This window comes from Eriocheir sinensis, chromosome 16 (genome assembly GCF_024679095.1).
Source record: "Eriocheir sinensis breed Jianghai 21 chromosome 16, ASM2467909v1, whole genome shotgun sequence".
Taxonomy (NCBI): domain Eukaryota; kingdom Metazoa; phylum Arthropoda; class Malacostraca; order Decapoda; family Varunidae; genus Eriocheir; species Eriocheir sinensis.
The window spans coordinates 20,603,513-20,622,154 of NC_066524.1; the positions used below are offsets into that span (position 1 = coordinate 20,603,513).

The 18,642-nt window shown below is 41.8% G+C and overlaps 1 protein-coding gene and 2 long non-coding RNA genes across 4 annotated transcripts in view; 2 read left to right on the plus strand and 1 right to left on the minus strand.

The window, feature by feature from the left end:
- Window positions 1-2,169, plus strand: part of LOC126999527 (uncharacterized) — a 38,639-nt gene extending 36,470 nt beyond the window's left edge. For both annotated transcript variants that reach the window (XR_007753406.1, XR_007753407.1), the window contains exons 3-4: window positions 1,245-1,377; window positions 1,518-2,169. This is a non-coding gene — a long non-coding RNA (uncharacterized LOC126999527). The remainder of the gene's footprint in view (window positions 1-1,244; window positions 1,378-1,517) is intronic.
- A 5,624-nt stretch (window positions 2,170-7,793) lies between these two features.
- Window positions 7,794-8,839, plus strand: LOC126999526 (uncharacterized). Its single transcript, XR_007753405.1, has 2 exons — window positions 7,794-7,942; window positions 8,242-8,839. It is a non-coding gene; the product is annotated as an uncharacterized LOC126999526 (long non-coding RNA).
- Window positions 8,840-9,863: 1,024 nt separating this feature from the next.
- Window positions 9,864-17,847, minus strand: LOC126999525 (cystinosin homolog). The gene is made up of 2 exons (XM_050862192.1): window positions 16,800-17,847; window positions 9,864-14,195 (listed from the first exon to the last, which is right to left on the minus strand). Exons 1-2 carry the CDS (start codon window positions 17,706-17,708, stop codon window positions 13,851-13,853), a joined length of 1,254 nt encoding a protein of 417 aa, XP_050718149.1. The 5' UTR covers window positions 17,709-17,847; the 3' UTR covers window positions 9,864-13,850.
- Between the last annotated feature and the right edge of the window lie 795 nt (window positions 17,848-18,642).

Sequence of the window (18,642 nt, forward strand, 5' to 3'; positions counted from 1 at the left end):
GGTCTTTTTTATTTTTTTATTTAACAAGTCATTAATAGGAGGAGGAGGAGGAGGAGGAGGGGGAAGAAGGGGCTGGTATTCCTCAGTCAGCTGATGGCGTTCACTGAGGTAAGGTTTGTCTCTGTCTCTCCTCTCTAATTTTATTCTTTATTCTTTCATTATCTTTATCATCTTTGTCCTTATTCTCATCTTCATCATCTCCTCCCTTTATGTTTATCTCTTCCCTCTATAATTCTTTTCTTTCGTCTTTGTTTTTTTCGCCTTTGTTTCTTTCGAGTCTTATTTTTCTCATTTAATTATCTATCTTTTCATTATCTTTTGCATAATTGTCCTTCTCATCTTTGTTATCTCTTCCCTCTATAGTTCTTTTCTTTAGCCTTTGTTTCTTCAGTCATCTTACGTCCTTGTTCTCACCTGTAATTACCTTGTTCAGCTGTACCTCGTTGTCCATCACCTGTCATTATAATTACTCATCAGGTGTTCCATTCAGTCTGTCTTTACGTTACAGGGTCATGAAGTGCTTATCTACGTTATTTTTAGGCCTAGTGTTCCCCTTATATTAGTGTAGGCCTATTAATCAAGGTCTTATTTTATTAACTAGTGCTGTCATATTACTTTTGGTCTTTTTTTATTAATTAGGGTCCATTTTTAACGTTATAGGCTCGTTCAGTGCTTACCTTCATTTTAGGCCTATGCTGTATTCAGTTTTATCCATGTCTATAATAACCTAGGTTACTGTACTTACCTGTTTGCCTGTAGTGCTTTATTAACCTGTAAGTACTGTGTTAAGTAGTCGTTCTTGATTGATAAGGTAATTGCTCTTTGTCTTGTTTCTATATAATGAGCGATTTCAACTCTCCTTGCTTAGTTAACTGTTCAAGACTGTGGTTAAGGCTTATATTGGAGGCTTGGGAGAGTATTGTTATAAGTGAACAACTAGAAGGTGGAATAAGGCAACTACCAGGTTACTTTTGATAGCCTACCACAGTTACGTCAATTAAGTGGCCATATTGCATAGTTAGCGATAGTTAATACGGTGAAAGGGTCATTAGATACTTTACATTACCGGTATTCCTACGCCATTTAGTCTGATTTTAGTTTAGTTTTTCATTGCATTCTTAGCTGGACTTATTTTCACAGTGGGATGGTCAGAGGTGTGGTATGGAGGGTGGTTTGTGTGTTTTAAGAGATGCTAATTCACGGTGGTTTGTGTGTAAAGAGATGCTTATGTTGAATCTTCACAGCCATGGCCGGGGAAGTGAGGCGAAAGATGCTGCGGGCTATGGAGAGAGCTGTTGACGAAGGCGATGGTGGTGTTGAGAGGTGATGTGGCGGTGACTACTATAACAACCATTACTACGACTGCTACTATGTAAGGTAATGACAGTGTTCTAAAGATTGGTAATGACTGGGCATAGAAGATCTGTGCATTATAATGGTATAGGTAATGATGGGGGTATACAAGATTGGTGATGGACACGTTAGTTAAGGGTGTTATGTTGCTATATATTGGGAAGGAGAGAAGAACCAAAGAAGAGAGCAGCAGCAAGAGGAGGAGACCTTAAGAAGAGAACAGTAGTGGATATCCTGTTCTGACTTGAAAGGAGAAACAATAAAGAATACTATATAGCAATGGTGTGTTTATTGTGTGCCCTTGTCTTACATTCTACTTTCATCTTGTTCCTCTGTCATCCTCTCTTGTCTTCTATCCTCTTGATTCGACTCTTCCTCCTCTCTAACACGCATGCGGGGACACACCAGCCCAGAGTCTTCGCGCCCCGCGCTAAACCTCCGCCCCGCCGTTGATAGCAGTAGGAACAGGCGTGGTGAGCGTGTGTAGCGCCGCCCCGCACGTCTGAAGGAGAGACGCCAACAGGAATCTTGGTTCTCTGAGTAGCAGGCAACACCGCCGCCGCCTCGCCCACGCCCGCAACGTCCTGAGGAGTACACAGATGTCAATACACATGTTATGGTAGCTTGTATCGTGTATATAGAGCACTGGAACTACGAATTATTACGAAACTATCACAGACTGACGGAAAATATTAAAATGAACAAATGAAATTACACACATTACTACATCCTGAAGCGTGTATAAAGCACTGGAATTTAACTGGTAACAAACTATCATTCATTAACAAGGAAAATAGTTCTAAGGTAGTTGATCAATTGTAAGTTGGCAAAGTGAAGCGTCAAGAGGTATACCTTAAAAAAGACATTTCACATACTCTTCTTTCAATAAAATGCTAAAAAAAAAAAGTAACTAGACTATCACAAAACATTAAGCAAAGCCGGAAATGACGCCAAGATAGAAACAATCGTCAAAACTTAGCCTTCGAATGTCAGTCTCCATCTCCCGTTGTCAGGCTGGGCCCGAAGCATCACTCCCGCAGACCATGGATGCTGCGGTAATCTCATCTCATCCTCGTCCTCGCCTTCACAGTTTCCGTCTCGCCACCACAAGCTCCGAGCATCACTCCTCACGGTGTCGCTGCAGGACCTGAAAGACGCCGGAAAACTTGAATTCAACTCGGGATAAGCTACTGACGAAGGAGCTGACGATTTTAAAGGGCGCTAGATAGTTAAAATGAGGATAGAGAACTATATAAATACGATGGAAATGAGAAAATAATAACCGCTATCAAGGTTTCTCGCTACTGACGAAGGCGCTGAGGATCCTATAGTGCGCTAGACACTCCTAACTTTACACTGGACACTAAAAAAAAACAGATTAGAACATTATAAACGCAAAGGAAAGAGAAAATAACAACCTCCATCAAGGTTTCTCGCTACTGACGAAGGCGTTGACGATCAGAGACGGCAAAAACTTGTGAAATGAACTAAAATTAAACTAGACTAAATGCCGAAGAAATACCAGTGACGTGAAATACCTAATGACCCTCTTGCTCTGTGAACTACCACTATAACTATCCAAAATGACCACTTAACGTAACTAGGCAATTTGAAGTTACCCGGTAGTTGCCTTTTCATACTTATCAGCTAACCAGTTATAACAATACTTCAAGCCTCGAATATGAATAAACCTTAACCACAATGACTAATACACTATTAACTACCACTAACTATACAATGAACGTAACTAGGCAATTTGAGGTAACTCGGTAGTTGTCTTATCACACTTTTAAGCTATCCAGTTATAACAATGCTCTCCAAAGCCTCTAATATGAATAATCCTTAACCACAATGACTAATACACTATTAACTACCACTAACTATACAATGAACGTAACTAGGCAATTTGAGGTAACTAGGTTGTTTGCTGATCCTACTTGCCAGTTGACAAGTTAAAATAATAGTCCCAAGTCTCCAATATGAATGAAACTTAAATCACAATGACCCTTACACTATTAACTACCTCTAACTATCCTATATAGCCACTTATAAACGTAACTAGGCAATTTGAGGTAACGCGGTCGTTTGCTAATCCTACCTGCCAGTTGATAAGTTAAAACAATATCGTCCTAAGCTTCCAATATGAATAAAACGACCACAATCTCCCCATTACTATTAACTACCGCGAACTATCCTGTATGCGCCGACTTATACGCGTGACTAAGCAATTTGAGGTAACGCGGTCGTTTGCTAATCCTACCTCCCAGTTAAAACAATAGTCCTAAGCCTCGAATATGAATAAAACCACAATCTTTCAATAAACACGTAATATAGAACCCCCCCCAAAATCACTGAACACATCCACTGACAGACGATAACACATAACCAGGCAGTTTCCTCATTCCCCCAATTAGTCGGTTATAACAATACTACCAAGCCTCTTACATAAATAAAACTTAACCATAATCAATAACCACAATAAAGAATCTCCCAAAATTACTAAACACATCCACTGACAAACGACCATACATAGCCAGGCAGTTCCCTCATCTCATTAACACTCTTTAAAGTCATAACAATACTCCTAAGCCTCTAACAAGAATAAAACTTAACCATAATCAATGAACACGATATAGATCCCAAAAGCAATGACTATATCCACACTGCCTACTCTCTATGCTATGAAAAGTAATTAAAACTCACTTGTGGGTCCCTGCTTCACCGCCTGTCCTTCCTCTTCGCTGAATGCTCTTCAAGTGACCAACCGGCAACAGTGACCCGTCTCCTCCAGCTGACTGCGTGGTTCTCGTGACGTCAACCATGGCTACCTCTGGCGCGCTTTTCAAACACTCTCGAGACCACCAAGAGTGTTCTGTGCGTTTTCTTGAGGCTGTGTGTACTTTGTGACCCGTGTGTGTGCATATGTGTGTGCGGGAAGTTTGTATACGCTCCACTATCCACCACAGAGGCAGAGAAAGACCTGGGAGTATATATTACCAGGCTACCAGTGAAGGGATATCCAGCATACCAGTACCACATGGGAAACACTCCACCATCCACCACAGAGGCAGAGAAAGACCTGGGAGTGTTTTGTTGCCAGGCTACCAGTGAAGGGATATCCAGCACACCAATACCACATGGGAAACACTCCACTATCCACCACAGAGGCAGAGAAAGACCTGGGACTATATGTTACCAGGCTACCAGTGAAGGCATGTCCAGCACACTAATACCACACGGGAAACACACCACTATCCACAGAGGCAGAGAAAGACCTGGGAGTGTGTGTTACCAGGCTACCAGTGAAGGGATATCCATGCCAATTGCAGCGGACAGGTTAAGAAAATAATGTAAAAATGAAGGATATTACACAAACTAACATTTTTAAATTTATGGCAACACCTTTATCTCACTTTGTCAATAAATAGTGAACAATAATCTTAGGACATAATGATTACAATGGCAATTAAGAAAAAAATAATAGTGATAATAATAATAATAATAATAATAATAATAATAATAATAAACCCTTTACTTGCTCACCATCACAGTACAATATCAACATCATTCTCGTGGGTGTTCTCCGTATGCTAACAAATATATATACACATTCACTACACCTAGATATAGCATTATGTATCTTAGTGGTATATGTATTATGCATCTGTGTATTTACAAACTCCTATGGCAACTCCTATGCTTCCCTTGCTAATGAGAAACTGATGTAGAATTGATAAAGTAATTCCTTTCTCACACCACAAAATACAAACTATATATTTTGTTTTACCAATATTCACTTTCCTTGGCAATGTGAAACTGATATCCTCAAGCAATAAAGTAATTTCTCTCTCCCTCACCAAATACAAAATCCATATAATTATTTACGATTATTTGTCATTTTTGTAATCTGATGTAATTTTCCTAACACCAAGATAACCAAAGTAATGAGGAACTGATATAAACACTAAACTAATTCCTCTCTTATTCCCTCAAAATACAAAATCCATTTATTATTTACCATTATTCTCTCAAGCAACTTCTATGATACATTAATTTTTCTCCCAGCAAGATAACCCAACGTAACATCCTCAGTGATTGAAAACATGAATTATCACACCCAATTTCCCTTCCACGTATACAAAACACAAAAAACATATCTTTCTATTGTCTTTTTAAAGCTTGTGTCATGGGATTCTTTTCATCAATGCCCTGAGAACCGAAGTATCAGATCTCTTCCATGGGTCTCAATGCCGAGGGTTGAGTCTCACATGAATGCTGCTTGGCTATGGACTACAATCTTTCCCTTCATCCAGTATACCACAGCCTTGAGGATGCTGGCTGGTTTTTACATGGGACAGACCCCACTATGCTATGGACTTCAGACTTTTCCCTTCGTCCAGCACACCATGGCTTTGAGGGAGCTGAATTTACATGGAATGGACTTGTTAATAAGTACATATGGCAATGGTATCCTTAGAGAGACACCATAGTAATTTGCCCTCACAACACAACCAGAATGCAAATTACACACACACACACAAAATGTCTTTCTCCTCCTCTTACTGTCCATGTTCATCTCCATTCTTACCAAGCACAAAGGCACATTGCCCTTCTATTTTCCTCGAACATTCCCTTTACCTCATCCCCTTCCTTTTCCCATCGTCCATCTCACTGTCCACTATCCCTCTTGTTCCCCCTCACCAAGCCCTCATTTCCCTATCATCATCACGTCACTATCTATTGTTTCCGTTCCCTGAGCTTAAAAACTTGCATTATAGCTCTACACACACACACACACACATGCCTTTCCCCTCCTCTTGTTGTTCACGGTAATCTCCTCCCTTCCTAAACACAAGCCACAGTACTGCCCTTCAATTTCCCCAAGTACAGCATCACTATATATTGTCTCCATTCCTTGAGCTTAAAAACTTACATTATAGCTCTACACACACACACACACAAACGCCTTTCCTCTCCTCTTATGGTCAACGTTAATCTTCTCTCTTCCCAAACACAAGCCACAGTACTGCCCTTCAATTTCCCCAAGTACAGCGTCACTATATATTGTCTCCATTCCTTGACCTTATAAACTTACATGATAGCTCGACACACACACACACTCAAATGTCTTTCCCCTGCTCTTATTGTCCAAGGTAATCTCCTCTCTTCCTAAACACAAGCCACAGCACTGCCCTTCAATTTCCCCAAGTACAGCATCACTCTATATTGTCTCCACTCCTTGAGCTTATAAACTTACATGATAGCTCTAACCCCTCTCCAAACAGTCCTCTATATATGCTCTGTACAGACACAACTACATATAGGCAGGGAGCTACATAGTCTATTCAGTGTTCAGTGTCAGCAATAACCCTTCATTTACACTACCCAGGGGCATAAGAGGGCAGGGTTTACATCCTTGGCACCCAGCTTATCAAAGGCCCCCCAAAATCTCAATGCAGTAACCTTAAGCCTTGAATAGTCTACCTAAGTCTAAGATAGTTTAAGGGTTTCTGGATCCTAACTAATCATTGACAACTTATTATATCAGCAACAAATGGATGAGGCGGTATATTTGCGTATGAAAATAAACTTAATCTTGCGTTCATACGAGATGTAAATTTTATCCCTGTGTGCATTAGTGTGCATATTGGTAGTAGTTCGATACACACATACAAGTCAAATATCTCAACATGTATACAGTGAACTTAACCTTTAGGGGCAACACACATCATTGAACCCATGGGAACTGCTTCACACATACAGACATTGGTCCATAGTTTACGGGAGCGGAGAAACGAGAGGTGAGTGATAAATTATGCAACACTGGACTACTCTGATTCCCTTAGAGCGCAGAGTGAGGTCCAGCGCATCACAGGTATTGCTCTACAGTTAACAGGAATGGATAAACTAAAGCCAAGGTGAAAAACTATGCAACATTGGACTACTCTGATTCCCTTACGGCACAGAGTGAAGTCCAGCGCATCACGGATATTGCTCTACAGTCTATAGGAATGGATAAAACTGAAGCTTAGGTGAAAAACTACGCAACACTGTACTTTCTCATTCCCTTACAGCAGAGAGTAGCGTCCAGTGCATCATGGGTATTGCTCTACGATCTACGGATTATCTGAGGAAAGAAGTTCATTTGCAGAGGTACGGGAGCGGTCTTCATGTGGGAGCTCAAGAGGCAGGGTATAGTAGGCGTGATATGCAACACTTGTACTACTGGAAACACAGGCTTGGTGACTTGTGTGGTGGGTGAGGAGGTTAGAGGGTGTGATGCTAAATGTTCAGGTCTTTCAAGCGAGTCTCGTGTCTATACCACAAGAGTTATGGGTGGAGAAACTGGGATGGGATGAGTGTGGATATTCTACAAGCCTTACTCTACAGCTTATATGCCTTGTGTCTCTACCAAGCTTGGAAAATATCAAGTAAGTTTCATCCATATGTCCTTTGCTTCTATATAACCCACAACATCCTCAAATCTATATTTTCACATTAGTATAACAAACCACAAAGACAGTTTAGTATGGCAAGATTTCTCCACAGCATAAAAAAACTCATATATGTTACAGTAATGAGTTTTGAGGTGACCAGATGACCTGTAGCTTGCCTCATGTCTATAGCACAAGAGCGTTACGGGTGAAGAAACTGGGATGGGTGTGAATTTTCTGCAAGCCTTACTCTACAGCATATAAGCTTCATCTCTACCAAGCTTGGAAAATATCAAGTAAGTTTCATCCATATGTCCTTTGCTTCTATATAACCCACAACATCCTCCAATCTATATTTTCACATTAGTATAACAAACCACAAAGACATTTTAGTATGACAAGATTTCTCTGTAACATAAAAAAACTCATATATGTTACAGTAATGAGTTTTGAGGTGACCAGACGACCTGTAGCTTGCCTCATGTCTATAGCAGAAGAGCGTTATGGGTGTAGAAACTGGGATGGGTGTGAATTTTCTGCAAGCCTTACTCTACAGCATATAAGCTTCATCTCTATCATGCTTAGAAAAGATCAAGTAAGTCTCAGCCATATGACTTTTGCTTCTATATAACCCACAAGTGATGCATTAATGTCCTCAAACCTATATTCTCTCATTAGTATAACAAATCACAGAGACAGTTTCCTATGACAAGCTTTCTCTGTAGCCCAAAAAACCTCATATTTGTTACAGTAATGAGACTTGAGGTGACTAGACGACCCAAAGTACATTAACGTCTTCCAATCTAAATTCTCTCATCAGCGTAACAAATCACAAAGACAGATTCCTACGATGTTGTTTTTCGGTAGCATCAAAAACCTCATATTTGTTACGGTAATGAGACTTTAGGTGCCGAGACAACCCATAGTGCATCAATGTCCACCATTCTAAAGTTTCTCATCAGCGTAACAAATCACAAAGACAGATTCCTATGACGTTGTTTTTCTGTAGCCCCAAAAACCTCATATTTGTTACGGTAATGAGACTTTAGGTGCCGAGACAACCCATAGTGCATCAACGTCCACCATTCTAAAGTTTCTCATCAGCGTAACAAATCACAAAGACAGATTCCTATGACAAGACTTCAGTGTCAAAAAACCACTTATTTCTCACAGTAACGAGACTTGAGCTGCCCAGACGCCCCCAAGACTCCCATAGATCACTCCTTCTCTTATCTATGACTAGGGTGAAGAAAAAGGTACTGCGGTGAATACTGTTGTGATAGGTAGCAAGGCGTGGTGACGTACATACGACCGACCAAAGGGGAATGTAACTATAGGGAAATAACCGGTTACACATCACATACACGAAGGTCCATTTTTTTTAAACGTCTCAGGTTCCGATTATGACTATTTTCTGAGACCACGTAGAAGATTAACCGGGTTCTCATGGGTGATTTTCCAGTTCATGATGCGGAGGTCGTGTAAAGCTATCACTGGGATCACAAAACGGCCCATGACAAGCCCTGGGACCTTCCACGAGAGGCTCTTCAAACAGGGAAACCGAGGTGCTGGAACGCTTAGAAATACACAAGCCTCGACATCACAATCTCTCTATGTAACTCAGACTCAAACATACATCCTCTCCCTCATTGCCAAGACATCATAGACCCATTAAACCTACTGTGAAAGAAAGGTGAAGGGGGTTTGAAGTGCAGGGACATTCAAAGCCATGACTCAGACGTATGAAACTTAAGAGACGGCAAGTGTGGGGAAGAATCACAGTCCTCCCCCTCACTGCTAAGACATCATAGACCCATTAAACCTACTGTGAAAGAAAGGTGAAGGGAGTCTGAAGTGCAGGGACATTGAAAGCCATGACTCAGACGTATGAAACTTAAGCGACGGACAAAGTGTGGGTCAGAGTCATGATGCTGAAGGTACATTACAACCCACACACTTACACCCATAGACATGTTGCAGTGAGGGATGCATGTGGCAGGTTAAACGAATGTGAGGAACTATATATGTGAGGTCATCTGTGCTGTCTTTCTCTCCTTTCTTTCTGACCCCATTCTTTTCTATCCCCTCTCTCCTTTTGCTCACTTCTTATCTCCCCTTCCGTACCCTCCTTTCCTTCCCATCCTATCCCATTCCTTTCTTCTCTATCCCCTCTCTCCTTTTGCTCACTTCCTATCTCCCCTTCTGTACCCTCCTTTCCTTCCCATCCTATCCCATTCCTTTCTTTTCTATCCTCTCTCTCCTTTTGCTCACTTCCTATCTCCCCTTCTGTACCCTCCTTTCCTTCCCATCCTATCCCATTCCTTTCTTCTCTATCCCCTCTCTCCTTGTGCTCACTTCCTATCTTCCCTTCTGTACCGTCCTTTCCTTTCCTTCCTATCCCATTCTTCCATCCCTTCTCTATCCCCTCTCTCCTTTTGCTCACTTCCAATCTCCCCTTCTGTACCGTCCTTTCCTTCCTATCCCATTCTTCCATCCCTTCTCTATCCCCTCTCTCCTTTTGCTCACTTCCTATCTCCCCTTCTGTACCGTCCTTTCCTTCCCATCCTATCCCTTTCTTCTCTATCCCCTCTCTCCTTTCTCCTCCTCTCCCTCTCTAACACAGTAGTACAGGGTGAGTATGACAACCACAAGAGGGCAGAAGACACGTTACAGCAAAGAATATGTGTGTGACGACCTTAACTAACGTAACAAACAACGTACATGGTGCCGAAAATAACATTGCAGTATGGGGCGTATATGACAACAACAAATATAACAAACAGCAAACACAGTACAGTAAATCCTCGATATAACGGACTAATCGGGGGGAACTTAGTCTATTAATGCCAAAAGTCCGTTACAAATAGTGGAAATTTAAAAATATGTATAATAACACCGACGAACCTAATAAACGGAGGTACGTAACAGTAACAATAGGGAGTGAAATGCTGCCACGGAGCCACGGGAAACTTATCCGCTATGCCGTGTATGCCGAAATAATACAGTAACATTGGCAAGGAGTGAAAACGCTAACACCAAACCAAGGGGGACTTATCTGTTATCTCACTTATGCCGAAACAAAGACGAACGAACCCACCAACTCACAGCACATATGGACAATGAAAAAGGTATCGGAAATAATGAATAATGACGCTATCTAACCAAGGGAAGCCCGGCTGTTACGCTATGCTACGTAACCCAAAACAAGGACGACGAACTAACCAATGAATTCACGACATGCACTGACAATTAAAAAGGTATCGGAAATAATTAATAACGACACTAAGAGACCAAGGGAAGCCTGGGTGTTACGCTATGCTATGTAGCCCAAATCAAGGACGGCGAACGAACCAATCAACTCACAACACATATCGACAATCAATACGTTAACGGGGATACTGCGTGGCGATCGCTATGCTCATAATCCCGAAACTCAAACGGCGAACGAACCAACGCTGAAGGTGCTCGAATACGCAAGACTAACGTTACTGGAAGCCTCTGGTGACGGGATGGAATGCAGAATATCATGGCGTGGTTGGTACCTGAAGAAATCAATGCAAGCGCCTCACCACCTCACTACGGCTCGACTGGACACGCAAGCCGCACGCCGCCAACGCAAGGAAACACACGCTGACCCCTGAGACTATGGCACAGCTTGGGTTGCACGGATATGTTGCTCTGAGGGTAATGTGGGGTAAACTTCAGTGAACGTCTCCTTTGTCGAAAAAAACAAAAACAACAACAACAACAAATAAAAAAAAACACGTATTTATTTTTCAGTTTCGGGTGAGACTGCAAACTTAAAACGCATCCTGCAGAATGTATGGTATGTAGAATCCAACCCCCTATTTGATTATCTCGAACAAAAGTCGCACTCTAAGTTGCTCTGTGGGTAATGTAGGATAAAATTCACCAAACGTATCTATTTCTCACTTTGGGGTGCGTCTGCGAACTTAAAACTCGTCCCGCAAAATATGTGTAATGTAGAATCCAACCCCATTTTTTAGTATCTCGAACAAAAGTCGCACTCTAAGTTGCTCTGTGGGTAATGTAGGATAATCTTCACAGCAAACGTAATCATTTCTCAGTTTGTGGTACGTCTGCGAACTTAAAATGCATCCTGCAAAATGTGTGTAATGTAGAATCCAACCCCCTATTTGATTATCTCGAACAAAAGTCACACTCTAAGTTGCTCTGTGGGTAATGTAGGATAATCTTCACAGCAAACGTAATCATTTCTCAGTTTGTGGTACGTCTGCGAACTTAAAACGCATCCTGCAAAATGTGTGTAATGTAGAATCCAACCCCCTATTTGATTATCTTGAACAAAAGTCACACTATAAGATGCTCTGTGGGTAATGTAGGATTAACTTCAGCAAACGTAATTATTTTTCAGTTTGGGGTGCATCTGCGAACTTAAAACGCATCCCGCAAAATGTGTGTAATGTAGAATCCAACCCACTTTTTGATTATCTCGAACCAAAGTCGCTGTTGCTTATTGTTGCCGTTTTGATCCAGTGTTTTCGTAACCCGACTTGTGCAAATCTCAACAAAATGACCCTTCAACAAACTCAAGACACATGAACACACCAAAAAATATTATCACATCAACCCTCCTACAGATATACATTTAGCAAAGCCTTTCAAAGCAATACGAACTAGGTGGTCATTCTTACTGCAGACTCGTATGACTGGATTAAAGAAAAGACATATGTTCACTAAATACATGCGCCAAAAGTAAGTCTTATCACATCACTCCTTACACAGAAATACGTTTATCAAAGCCTTTCAAAACTATACGAACTAGGTGGTCATTCTTACTGCAGACTCATATGACCGGATTAAAGAAAAGACAAACGTTCACTAAATACATGCGCCAAAAGTACGTCTTATCACATCACTCCTTACACAGAAATACGTTTATCAAAGCCTTTCAAAACTATATTAACTAGGTGGTCATTCTCATTTCACACTGACATGACTGGATTAAAGAATAGCTGTATGTTAACCTTCTCAAATGCACTGTTTCAATAAGCACTCATTCATCAAGTAGAAGTCACCGAAACACCAAGATCAAGTACCAAAACAACTTAACCACTATCGAAATTTAGAAGTGACGTGGATTCAAGTGTTAAGCAGTGGGTTCATGTAATAGAAAAGTGGAATCGGATGGCACAGGCAGGGTGTCGAGACTCTCACAAGGCATATGGGTACCAGCGACACATACACAAATAAATTAATCAGTCCATTGGTCATAAAGAAGGGAAGGTGCGGCATTATAAATAAATACATAGCGTGTGTGAATTGGTAAACATAGGCTGAACATAGAGAGTAATAGTGATTGGTACATATATATCTTTGGTTTTGAGGATGGATTGGAGGTACAGGACACAGCCAAGCCACACTCCCTCGCCCTGTATGGAGGAAGAAAAGGAGAAGGAAGAGGAGGAGGTGAGAGGAAGGGAACTGATGGAAAATAAGAGGAGGAAAAGATGTAGCTGAAGGAAGTATGGAAGAGAATGGAAAAAGGGAGAGATGCTTAGAAAAAAAAGAAAGGTAAAGGAAGGTGAAGCGATGAATAAGGAAGGAAAAGAGGAAGAAAAGGGAAGATGATGAAAGAGGAGGGAGAGATGAAAATTTGAAAAAGGGAGGAAAAGATGAAAGAGGGAGAGGAAGGTGAAGAAATTACTAAAGAGAAAGAAGGAAAGAGAGACGAAGCTGGGGAAAAGAGAAGAAAAAAGAAGGGAGGGAGAAAAAGGGAACAGAGATAATGAAGAAGACAAACAAAACAAAGACGACCAGACGAAAGAAAAACCCAGAAAAAAAAAATCACACCAAACTAGTTGATTTGAAAGACGAGGACATGGAGGGGAAGGCAGGAGAGGAGTGCATGGGCGACGCAGATGACGACAAGGCGGATTCAGTCCCAGACGACGGAATCAGCGAACTCTTGAACGAGGACGAGGGGGAGGAGGATACGCAGGAACTTTTGAAGAAGGACGATGTGGAGATAGACGAAGATAGCGACGATGAAAGGGAGGTGGGGGAGGGCGAGGCTGGGAGTCAATGCGTGGTTCCGGTCGCCCCGTAGTCCACCGAGGAGACGGATTCGGTTAAGGAGCTGCTGTGGGTTAGCTGCGGCGATGCTAGGAGGTTGCCATAGTACCCAGTGCCGTCCCTATTCCCCCTGTAGAGGATGTAGTGCTGGACCATGAAGAAGATGTCAAAGATTACCGAGAAGAGTCCCAGTCCGAATTTTGTGGGGTCGCCGAAGATGGATCCCCAGTCCTCGTAGTTGTAGGCTAGGATGAACATCTGCGCTATGGAGAGGGTGCCGCCTGTGAAGTCCAGGAGGATGTTGCCGATGCTCCAGCCCGATGTGCTCTTGCGGCGGTAGTTGTAGTAGGCCTGTTGGGGTGTGATTGTATAGTTTTTTTTTGTCTATTGTGGTTTGTTCAGGAAAAAGAGAGGAAATAATGGAAGAAATAAATATGGTAAATGGCAACTGTTAGAGGGAGAAAGAGAGAAAAAGAGAGAGAGAGAGAGGGAGCAGGTGGGGTGTGATTGTATAGTTTTTCGTCTTTGGTTGTAAGTTGTGGTGAAAGAGAGGATTTAATGGAAGAAATGAGAGCTTAAAAATATTCTGTTTCTATAAAGATAAATATGTTAAATAGCAACTGTTAAAGAGAGAGAGAGAGCGAGAGCGAGAGAGAGAGAGAGAGAGAGAGAATGACGTGGTAAGGCAAATAAAGGTCACAGTTGTATATTTGAGAAGCAAAGTACGAGTGTAAAAATAAAATAACTTAATAAAAAATCTCAACCCTTCTAAACGACCTCATTGCAAGTCATGATCTATAATTACAGGTCTCGGCACAGCTGCGAGGGAAAGTAAATGCCAGAGTCTGTCCAGGCAAGTGTTGAGGGCCATAAAAAGTGGGATTAAAACTAGATAATTTATACACTTTTTACATTTACGTTTTCTTCTTCAGATTGGGACGGCATCTAACATATAACCTTAAATCTGAAGCCGGGTAATAATATGTCTTACAGTAGAAAATGGCCATGAATTGTAGAGTTAAGAGGAAGGAAGAAGGATTGAAAGACATACTATTCAATGAAGTGGGTTATAAATATGTCTTACAGTAGAAAATAGCCATGAATTGTAGAGTTAAGAGGAAGGAAGAAGGATTGAAAGACACTATTCAATGAAGCGAGTTATGTATATGTCTTACCGTAGAAAATAGCCATGAATTGTAGAGTTAAGAGGAAGGAAGAAGGATTGAAAGACACTATTCAATGAAGCGAGTTATGTATATGTCTTACAGTAGAAAATAGCCATGAATTGTAGAGTTAACAGGAAGGGAAAAGGACAAAAGAACATACTATTCAATGAAGTGAGTTATGTATATGTCTTACAGTAGCAAATAGCCATGAATTGTAGAGTTAAGAGGAAGGAAGAAGGATTGAAAGACATACTATTCAATGAAGCGGGTTATAAATATGTCTTACAGTAGAAAATAGCCATGAATTGTAGAGTTAAGAGGAAGGAAGAAGGATTGAAAGACATACTATTCAATGAAGCGGGTTATATATATGTCTTACAGTAGAAAATAGCCATGAATTGTAGAGTTAAGAGGAAGGAAGAAGGATTGAAAGACATACTATTCAATGAAGCGGGTTATAAATATGTCTTACAGTAGAAAATAGTGGAAAATAGAGGAAGGAAGAATGCCAGAAAAACTAACTATTCACTGAAGCAATTTGGGTTGAAGTAAATAAGAGCTAATTTCAGGTCAATAAGCCTGTGAATCATCCAGAGAGAGAGTGATAGTATTGCCAAGAATAGGATAATACACATGTTGATAGTATATAAACTCACAGACTGACACTTTGAGGAATGAAGAGGAGAGAAGATACCCAGAAACACATACTACTGAGTGAGGAAAATTAAGAAGGGCAAACTACACCTCAATACAAGTTAACAAGATAGATAGACAGATATATAGAGATAGTATTACCAAGACTAGGTTAACATACAGACTGACACTTTGAAGAATGAAGAGAGAAGATACCCAGAAACACATACTACTGAGTGAGGAAAATTAAGTAAGGGCAAACTACACCTCAATACAAGTTAACAAGATATATAGAGAGATAGTATTACCAAGACTAGGTTAACATACAGACTGACACTTTGAAGAATGAAGAGGAGAGAAGATACCCAGAAACACATATACTACTGAGTGAGAAAAATTAAGTAAGGGCAAACTACACCTCAATACAAGTTAACAAGATAGATAGACAGATAGATAGAGAGATAGTATTACCAAGACTAGGTCAACATATAGACTGTCACTTTGAGGAATGAAGCAAAGATACACAGAAATACAAACTACTCAATGAAGAAAATTAAACAGGAGTAAATAAACAGCTCAATTCAAGTTAATAAGGATCTCAATCAGCCTGTCAGTAGGATATTTATATGGTGACAAGCTACATGATTGGTTAGGTAAATATGCACCTGGAATAGACCTGTCAGTGACCCAACACCTGTACAAACAAGTGACTAGGTGAGCTGATACTGAGAGAGAGAGAGAGAGAGAGAGAGAGAGAGAGAGAGAGAGAGAGAGAGAGAGAGAGAGAGAGAGAGAGAGAGTCATTCAGTCAGTCAGCTTATCCAGTTAGTCAGTGAGTCAGTAAATAAGTCAGTGGGTCAGCTAGTTAGTTAGTTAGTTAGTCAGTCAGTCAGAAAATCAGTCAGTCAGCCATTCAATTAGTAAACCAATCAATTATTCAGTCAGTAAATGTCAGTCAGTCAGTCAGTCAGTTAGCTATTTATACAGTCAATCACTCAACCAGCCACTCAGTTAAAAAAGTCAATCAATAAGTCAGTCAGTAAAACAGTCAGTCAGCCAGTCAGGAAGTCAAGCAACTGGAAAGTAACACACACACACACACACACACACACACACACACACACACACACACACACACACAAGGACCAACACACACCTGCGGAATATACTTAATGAGCGTGATGAACAGCTTGACATAGGACACATAGTAGAGGAAATCCAGCCACTGCAACACCACGGCTGCACTCAACACCACCATCACCGACGACAGCACCCCTATGGCCCCCAGGATCCCCTTCGCCGTCCTGGACACCTGCTGGTCGCCGCGCTCGTAGACACAGCACTGCGCGACTTGGATCAGACAGGCGGCGAAGGCATGGATGGAAAATATGACATCGTTGAGCTGGACTGGGTTGACGCCATAAGGGTGCCGGCTGAAGTACTGGATTTTAATGGCCGGGCTCCAATATAGACAGATGTTGAACACGCTATACATGAAAAACCCAACGACATTCAGCGAGAGAAAGTCGAAGTGGAAACCGATCACGCTGCGTCGTCGCCAGTTGCTGTAGGTCTGGGGGTAGAACGACACGGACCAGGCCACGAAGTACACCCACCCGACGACATCACTGAAGTAGTCCAGCCCCTTGAAGTGAGACACGGACACACGCACAAACACCTCGGACACATCAGTCATATTGGGGGGCGTCGCGTTCACCACCAGGGTCGTGTGCCCTACCCCCACCGAGGTCAGGGTCAGCGGGAAGGTCAGATTCTCGCTTCCGGGGGTCAGGGAGATATCAGGGAGGTGGTCAAGAATATCGTCACCATCATAATTAAACTGTAACTCCACATCCTCATCCCTCGACCCTGTTACTAGTAGACTAATGTTCTCACTGCTCTGGTACTGCAAAGTCACATCACGCGCGGTAAATGTACATGTGAAAGTCTCCCTCTCGCTCTGACTCGCGCCCAAGGCCACAGGTGATCTCATTAATAGAACACTTGTGAGTAAGAGGAATGGCGCTACCAGGAAAGGTCTCGGGGAATAATACGTGGCCGCCATGGTGCCGCGGGGCGTGGTGAGGCGTGGGGAGGCGTGTGCTGCGTGGCGTGTGCCTGGCGCCCCTGGCTCATGCTGGTGTGCGGGTCATGGGGAGGAGGATGAAGGGAGCCGCTGTGTGCCCGCCCGCCCCCCCGTCAGCTGACTCATGTAAACACTATCCAGATTATCGTACTCAGACCCGCATATTTACCGGTTTCTGCCCCATATCTGTTGCCAAGAAACACCTATAATTAACCATTGTAAGGATAATCATATGTGAAGGCAGTTATTGGGGTCGAGGAGGTAGTTTTTAGGTCGGAAATCGGCAAACATAAGAGGCGGAGTACGACAATCTAGCAACGTTGATAAACTCTGCCCGCCTCAGCCTCTTTATCGGGGTTACTATTCAGTTGGCCGCCTCTTTTTCTTTTTTTACTCCTCTTTGCGTCTTCCTGATGGTTTAACTGCTATGTTCTGGTGTTTGTGTATTTTATGCCTCCCCTCGCCTGAGTCAGTGGTGTGGGAGGACATGGATCCCTTCCCCCACACTCAGCTTGTCCATTACTCTGAAACTTCTCCTCTTCCTCCTTCTCCTCTTCCTCCTTCTCCTCTTCCTCTTTCCACTGCTGATTCTGCTGCCACTACTACTTATGGCTCTATAAAATGTCCTCTATAAACGTAGGTGTTAGATATGACGTGTGATACTAAGAATGACTGGTTGAATGAATTGATTAAACTACTACTATTACTACTACTACTACTACTACTACTACTACTACTACTACTACTACTACTACTACTACTACTACTACTACTACTACTACTACTACTACTACTACTACTACTACTACTACTACTACTACTACTACTACTACTACTACTATTGCTACTACTACTAAAAAATGTCCTCTAGAATCGTTGGTGTTATATATGACCTGTAACATTAAGAATCCCT

Excerpts from the sequence above, each read along its gene's own strand:
- LOC126999525 (XM_050862192.1), bottom strand. The coding sequence starts at position 17,708 with ATGGCGGCCACGTATTATTCCCCGAGACCTTTCCTGGTAGCGCCATTC. Across the intron at positions 14,196-16,799 it reads TCATTAAGTATATTCCGCAG|GCCTACTACAACTACCGCCG; the intron begins GTGTGTGTTGGT and ends ACACCCCAACAG.